The sequence below is a fragment of the Etheostoma cragini genome, chromosome 6, assembly GCF_013103735.1.
Source record: "Etheostoma cragini isolate CJK2018 chromosome 6, CSU_Ecrag_1.0, whole genome shotgun sequence".
NCBI lineage: Eukaryota > Metazoa > Chordata > Actinopteri > Perciformes > Percidae > Etheostoma > Etheostoma cragini.
Window position 1 is genome coordinate 27740077 of NC_048412.1, and position 8261 is coordinate 27748337.

The following is an 8261-nucleotide window of genomic DNA, read 5'->3' on the forward strand; positions in this document are numbered from 1 at the left end:
GGGGGGGGGGGGGGGGGTGTCTTCATGTGACAGATTGAGGTCAACAGGTCTATCTTTTGAGTAGAGCTGCAACAATTAATTAGTGTCAGCTTTCAAATGAATCGCCAACTTTTGATAATTTATTATCCGGTTTGAGTAATTTTTTATAAAAGGCAAAATGTAAAAATTCCAAATTTTAGTATTTTCTGGTTTCTTCTCTCTGGGACGGCAAAATGAATCTGAGGTTGTTGACAAAAAGGCCTTTAAAAACATCTTGCGTGTTTTGAAAAAACACTGATCCGCATTTTACCATTTTAGCGACCGAATAAGTAATCCATTAATCTGGAAATTAAACAGACTAATCTCCTGGAAAAAATGGATCCAGCCCTAATTTGGAGAAACTGTTAAGATCCACCCTGTTGTTTCCTAAACAAATTGAGACCAATTTAAGACGTGTTTGAACCCAAACTTTACGTTAAAATCTGCAACCAATACATTTTCAAGTTGAACTCCTGCCACCACTATGGGTATAATTGATGAAGCAATCCTATGGGTCTTATTAGAGGATATGTACAAACGTCTCATATGGTCTTGAGGTTTGGAGGACCTGTTGAAACCATTGTGACCTCACCATGTCCAGCTTGCCGTCGTGTGCCGTGAGGGCGGACATGCCGTATGTGGACAGGGTGCAGGCTGCCAGGGAGTAGTAGGTGTTCATGGCCGTGCGGTGCTGGTCGTCTCCATGAGCCGTGACGGCAGAGTTAAAGCTGGGCCAGAACATCCACAGGTAGATGGTACCTGAGAAGCACAGCGATTAGGACAACCTTCAATCGGTTTATCAGACTATAAATTAGACGGGACAATCTAATATTGACAAGTCAAGCTATCCAACGACATCAGGACTTAAATTTAGGTAAATCACAGTTAAGGGGAGGCTAGACCCAATCTGCCAGAACCAATAAAACATGAGCTTATAGATTCATATAGGCTTGACACACACCTCTCTACCTGCAGTTAACACAATATAGTTTGCCGTTTACGGCTTCATATACAACACATCTGTTGTCTGGGAAAAAGGGACTTCATTGCAACACATTAAGTAAAATAACGCGTCATCTAGAGGATAGGGAGGTCAAAAGCTAGAATTCAAATGAAATTGTGAGTCATTGGTGTTGAGAAAAGACAAAGTCAGTTTGAGTCAAATTAACCGTGACTCAAAGCCACACTTCTGTTTGGTATCAAACAAGGAAAAAGCACAATGTAAGAGCAGATTTACACTAAACTGTATACAGTATGGAAGAAAAGCATTGCTCCACTCAATGGGTGTGATGGTTTAAGTGTCTCAAACCTATGACCGCACCCTTGACACCAATGTTTAAGTAGAAACATTGAGACCGCATGAAGAAACCACTTGCTTGCAACACAAGCAGGATTGTTAATCTGGGTGTAGTTGCTGAAAACCACTCTTCTAGACAGTAGATTTCCAGCGTTTGTCTTACCGATCATGGCGAACAGGTCCGAATGGTAGACTGAGCAGTTTCTGTGTTTGCTCTTGTCCAGGTTGGGCCGGTACAGGATCCGGGTCACCGTTAGGCCGAAGTAGGCTCCGAACGTGTGGATGGTCATGGAGCCTCCGGCGTCCTTGGCCTGAAACAAACAGCCACAATCTGCTTTGAAAAATGATGAATTTGATATATTTTATGAACAGCAATGGCTTTATTCCCCAATTTTGTTTCTCAATTTTGTTAACTATTCTCTTGCAGACTGTGCGGTTTCACACCGCAGCTCAAACACCACGTCACAAGGAGATATTTAGGCAATTACTGCGGTTTTTGCAACTCACCCCCAGAACAGACAGCAGGATGTACTCGTTGACTGAAAACAATGTGACCTCAAATATCGCCATGACCAGCAGCTGGACGGGGCTGGTTTTGCCCAAAACGGCTCCAAATGAGATGAGCACAGCGCCGGTGCAGAAATCAGCATTAATCATACTGAAAGAATCAGAGTTTGATAAAAGACATCAGTACAGTAGCTTCTCCAGGGCATGGACAAAATAATAAAATGCGTAAAGTTCTGTCAGAAGTTTTCACTTCAACTCAAATGGATATTTTCGAACAAAAGCTAAAGATATGAAGAGAGAGAATGACTCATTTGTGTCTTTGTGGACTTTCAACATGTCTCCGAATGTCTGCAGACAAGCTCTAAAATCTAAGGACTTAAATCAGGTAGTTTACAGATTTTGCATGGTCAACATATTGTTTGTACAGTATGTATGACGTGTCAGGGCTTGTGTATTCATCCATGTACAGTGTGATTGTATACCTCTCCACCCCGATGTGGATCTTGCCCGCATGCATTCCATGGAAGAAGCCCTGCATGAGCGTAGCCCACTGCAGAGAGAAGGCCGCGATCAGGAAGTTGAAGCCTACGCTGCTGAAGCCGTAGCGCTGCAGGAAGGTCATGAGGAAGCCAAAACCAATGAAGATCATCACGTGCACATCCTGGAAACCTGCACAACAAAGACAACACCAGTTGAGAATGTGTAGTTCTTAAGTCAGGGGGACCAATTCTTTGTTAGATGTGTGTTGCTTGATGTAGTAAAAAGACAAAATGGACCCAGAAGACAGAAGGTTCGAGAGAGTATGTTGACCAAAACGTGAAATATAATGTAGTGAAAAGTAATTACACAAGTGGAGGTCTACAAGGCAATAAAAGGATAGGATTCATTAAATATCACAATTGATAATACATTTTTTGTTGATCAACTAATCCTTAATTTACCATTACACCTTTTAGCTATGATGCAAGTATCCGTTTACTGGAAATTAAAATTCAATAAATTTGAATGAAAACAAATATTGTATCCGCCCAGTGATTTGGATCCACTCCAAAAATCAAATGAGTTCTTGGCCCATGATGCAGCCTTCCAAGTTTCATAAGTGCAAGTAGATATCCGTTATACTGCCATCTAATAGGCCTAAGGTTAAACTTTTTACCTTGGTTATTGTAAAAGAATTATTAAAGATGAACGGTCCAACCTGTTGGATGAGTTAACATTTCCTTTGATACTTCTACAATGAAGAGCCTTGTGGTAAAGTGCCAAGAGCACTTAAGTGATGATACCAGTCATTAAGATTGACCTCATAGCTGCTCTTCAAATACCTCCATCAACAAAACACCTGATTACTGCCAAGACCAACAACTACTGAGTCACTTGAGGGCTTTGTCACTGAAAACAGCCTCTGAATGAGCGCTGTTGAATAAGATTTATTCAAAGGGGACTTCGGGTTCAGATGAGAGTCTTCCTCATTGATAGTCATGTTTATTAATAATTTCATCCGAGTCTATTGCCAAAATATAGCTGGTCCACCGTGTAAATGACTGGATAATGAACTCTCAACATGCAGACTGTCCACTTCCTCCCTCATTGTCTTGGTTAGAACAGTTTGTGAGCACTTCTTTCTAACTCTCCTCATTTGTCCCAAACCAGCCCAAACAATAATGCACTGTGCCGTGGCTGCTGTCACCATGGTGACCGTTTATTGGCCAGGCCGGTGGGAGGTGTTCCCAGTGTCCCCATTGGCATTTTGGCCCAGATACACGCACCGATATCCAGGAGGACCCCATACAATCAGAGCAATGACAGGCTGTGCTTCTGCCATTTGAGTTGTGATGAAGCTAAACTCGCTGATGTTCTTTAAATTCAATCATTTTCAGGCCATGAATTTCCCCAACATGAGATTGTTTTCCCTAAACAGTTTCACACGTGGGGATAAGAAGAAGTATAAGCTCATTTTGACTATCATGGTAAAGTAAAAGTGATGAAATCTGCTAAATAATTTCTTAGTTGTCTTAGAAAAAAAACAGTTCACACCATCACAAAAAAAAAAAAAAAAAAAACACAAACAGCCTTGGGGATTAGGTTATTCAAAAGTCAAATATGAAAAATCAGCATGGCTGGAAGCCACTCTGGCAAAGAGGTAGAATGTATTATGTTATTCCAACAGGCTGAGATAAAATGTAACCGACTTTGAAACAAATTGAAAAGTTTATAAAAACAATCCCACTGTGCAATTGAGACTGCCCCCCCCATAAAAGCTCCCATAGGTAGTTTGTTTTAGCGGCAATTCTGTCTAACGATTAAAGTGGCGGCACACTCTAGTGGCCCCTTAATTATAGCGGAAGCAAATCAGGAATAAGGTTAAGAAATTTGTCTCCCGGGTTTTGGGTTCCTTTAAAGAAATAGTTTTGTTTTTACTTTAATAAAAACTTAAGCAGAGGTGTTACAATCTGCGCCACATGCTAAACCAGAAGTTAAATAAATCCAACAGATGATTTGAACCCAAACAACGTTCTTTTAACCCTGAATTACGAGCCGATTTTGACCCACCCCAGTCCAATTAAGACTGGAAAACGCTCCCATAGGTTGTGCGACCTCCGTTTTACTTCAGGTGATCTCTGCACATGAGGGAGACTCGCGAGGCCCATTCTTTACAAGCTGCCCGATAACCTGGAGTCTGAACTCGCCTGTTTATTGTACAGTTTTCTCCAAGCGTGCAGGATGGTGGTTGTGTAAACAGCACTGAAACGTGAAGGTGAACTTCTGTGTCAGAGCCGGTGACAGAGAGGGTGTCTGATTACAGATCGTCTACAGCCACTGACCTACCAACTCCCAGCATGTTCCTCATCTTTTGACTTGGCCTTTTGTCCGTGGATCACAGCAGAAGTGTGGTCTGTTTAATAAAAAACATGTTAGGAAAAACGCTGAAATGTTCAACATTGACAAACTGCAGGTATCATCCTGTGTTCTACAAACCATTAATACCAAGACCACGGTCTAGCCAACCTTCACAGCAGTTCAGTTGCCCAAATGCACATTTATGGTTGCATGGAGGTTCTACGCAGAGCGTACGCCATCTAAAGTTACACCTATGCGCCGGTGTATCTCGTTAAGATAACAGCAGGCTCGGCGTGTATGTTGGAGTGTGTGTAGAGAAAGGAGAGAGGGAAATTTTTTGACAAATGCAAGTTAATGGACTTGAATTTCTAGTTTCAAGGCAACGCCAACTTTTCTAGCTGCCACAAAACGCATGACTTAAACCTTGTAGGGCTGTATGAGTTGCGTCTCCGTGCCAATGTCAGATGTCATTCTTATGTTCATTTTAGACATTGCTACTTCCGCTTATGTTGGATTTTGATTGCACTTTTGTAAATAAGTTATAAAAAATCCCATCATCATCCACTACTCATAGTCTTCAAAACCTATTTTGTGACTCTTTATTCCCTTCTTGTTCCCCAGTAAAGCCTGATTAAGTTTTCATTTAATGCATCTAAATGATGTCAACATGGGAAACTATGAATCTGAAAATAAAACTTCATACTGAATGTTCTGAATTGTTACAGTCCATTCTGTGAAAACCACAAACAAAGCCTCTCTCATCCATTATAATTTATATCAAATTTGTATCACAAATTGTTACACCGTTAGGTTTTTATATAACCACCCTTGAACCAAGCCTTTCCTCTGGATGCCCTCTCTTATCCATCTACTCTCACATCATCCAAGTGAATGGAGCGATTGTTAGAGAAAGCATACATCCTTGTGTAACTAACTTAGGAACATTGTGAGCTAAACCTTCGTTACGCTTTATTCTTCACATTTGTTACAGAGGTCGAGCCAGTAGATGATAAGATATAACCCAAACAGTCGGGATGGGGTTGTTGTTTTGTCAACCTGCAACACCCTGCAGGTTGTCCAGCCGGAGGTTGTATGCTTTAGTTCCAGTTGGACGATTCAGTGGGTGACAGTTAGCTACCTGCAGGGCGAAGGGTTGCATGTTGGGAGATTTATAAATGATATCCACCTCCCTTTTGGATTTGAACCGTAGAGATAAGGGGCTCAGTGAATTGTAGAACAAAATGTTTTAACTGCATTATGTTTTTCAAATACCATTTTATGTTGCATGATTAGATGAATGCCCACTTTAAGAAAAAAGGGTTTAGTAAAAAAAAAAAAAAAAGAAAAAAGAAATTGATATCTGAAGTCTGAAATTCAAACTTCACACTACACATTCATTGTGGAGAGCTAATGCAGCCTTGCATTGATTGGTTGGTTAAGATTAGCCAATGCCAGTCGTGGACGGCTTATGACACAACGGGCCCGTGGGCTCAGCGCCACCTCTTCTACATAAAGAGACTTATGAAGCTTTCGCCTATTTTTGTGGAGTTTTTCCTTAACCCGTTCTCACTCCTAACTTTAAAAAGTGACGTAACTAACGTCAAAGGATGCTGACCAAGTCTCGGTTTTGGACATGCGGTGTCGGGAGTGTGACGTGTGCAGTCATTTTGCATCTTTTCATGATTGTGGTGTGAGTCTCTTTGGGTGACATTTTGCAGGTGAAGGCCAGGGGGGGTGGGGGGGTCCCCAAGGCCTGTGCGGCCCATTCGGTAATCCATTCATGCCAACGCGGAAAAACTTGTGTGCAGCAAGTTTCAATAGAGAGAAAATGTATTTTATCAAAAGCGTTCATGAGCATTTTAGAGCCTGTGACCTGCACCCAATCTTTCCCCTCTAGTTTGTGAGGGACTAAAGTCCCCCCCCCACATCAACAGTCCATAAACATGAAATTAACGATCAATGATCTGCCTCCATAGGATGGCAGTGGACTGGAACTCCTCTCTAGAAAATGTTCAATGAACAAACGAACGAGGCATGTCCCAATTAGGGAAACTAGAGTTTAGCAGCTTCTCATGGCTTCACACAGAAAACAACATTCTCCCCCACCCCCCAATAACTTTACAAGAATATATATCCAAATATGTAAATAATTGGGGCATGCTTGCAAGAATGGCACACTTGCAGTAAAGATCACTGCGGGAGCATGTAAGAGAGGAACGCATCATGTTAGTGTTAGAGACGTTAGTCATTATCAAACAAGAGCTGTTGGAAAGACAGTAAAATGGGATTATTCTTCAATGCTAAAAAGTACACAGGAAATGGTTCCTGACCAAAAAAGACAACAGTATTTGGTTCTACTGCTAAAGAATAAGCCAAGTTTAAAGTGTGAGAAAAAATCCCCCCCCCCAAGATTTAAAAACTTTGTGTTGCTCATATAATTTAATCAGGTTGGGATTATATTTAAAAAAAAATCTAGAAAAAAAAATCTGGACTATAATTGCTAAAAGCTGCTTTACCAACAGAAACTAAAAAGAAAACTGATTTTCCAAGTTGTATTTAAACATTTCTCGGCTAGGTTATGATCCTGTTTTCCTTTTAAGTTATTGAGGTGGAAAGGCATTGAGTTTGGCATTAACTTTTTAAATTATGTTTTTCTCCAAAAAAATAAAATACACATTGATGGAGTAGCTGTACTGTGATTAGTTAAATGTTTAGTATTCTAAAAGACTATGCAATGGTCTTGAAGCCTGATAACATCAATATGAAAACCTGTAACATTCTGTCTTATTAAAGCACCCGTTCATCAATGCTGCTGTAGGTGTTAGTTGAGAAACCGTACATTTAAAAACTCATTAAGACAGATGGAAATCAAACATCGTGACCCCTGGACCTCGCTGAAACCTCTGACCCTGCACCTCTTGACATCCACTCACTTGGGTAGCGGTAGTAGAAGTCGTTTTCATATTCGGAGTGGCCCCCAGACTCAGCGTGGCCCCCGTGCTCGGTGTGGTTATCATGGTTGGACCTGTCGTGCCATGCCTTGGCGTCCGTCTCATGGTCGTACTGCACCAGGACGCCGAAGAGGATGATGAGGATGATCTCCAGGATGAAGCAGATGATCGGCAGCTTCAGCCGCATGTTGGTCGCCGAGTCAGTCATGGTTTCCTCCCCGCTGAGCTGAGGAGAGGCTGCCTGAGGCTCGACCTTGAGGGACACAAGGGGATTAAAAGATCCAGCAAAGTGAATTAAAACTGTCCGTCTCTCGCTCTCACACACACACACACACACACACACCCCCAGGGATGTCCTCGGTGCAGAGACAGGAGGCTGGTGTGTGTGAGTGGAAGAAGCTGAGACACACACAGAGCCGGTCTTACATTTGTTTTTGTTGGGTCACACCTACTGTAATAAGCCTGCCTCCCCGTGAACATGGGGAGAACCTCTTAGGCCCTCCCCACTACTACAGAACTTAAGGTGGACTAGTGGAAAGTGCTTTAGCTCATCTTATAAATCAATATAATCATCACTGCGTGGCCACAGACAGCATTCCTTCTCATAGTATGCCCAAAAGCTTCCAATTTACAACACAAGTATTTGCCCG

The 8261-nt window shown here is 41.8% G+C and overlaps 1 protein-coding gene across 1 annotated transcript in view; it reads right to left on the reverse strand.

The window, feature by feature from the left end:
- rhbg (Rh family B glycoprotein) overlaps positions 1-8023 on the reverse strand; it is a 29263-nt gene extending 21240 nt beyond the window's left edge. The window contains exons 1-5 of the mRNA XM_034873627.1: positions 7594-8023; positions 2305-2491; positions 1823-1973; positions 1479-1626; positions 611-777 (exon numbers count right to left, since the gene is read on the reverse strand). Coding sequence (XP_034729518.1) covers positions 611-777; positions 1479-1626; positions 1823-1973; positions 2305-2491; positions 7594-7819 — 879 coding nt within the window. The 5' untranslated portion in view covers positions 7820-8023. The remainder of the gene's footprint in view (positions 1-610; positions 778-1478; positions 1627-1822; positions 1974-2304; positions 2492-7593) is intronic.
- Positions 8024-8261: the final 238 nt, after the last annotated feature.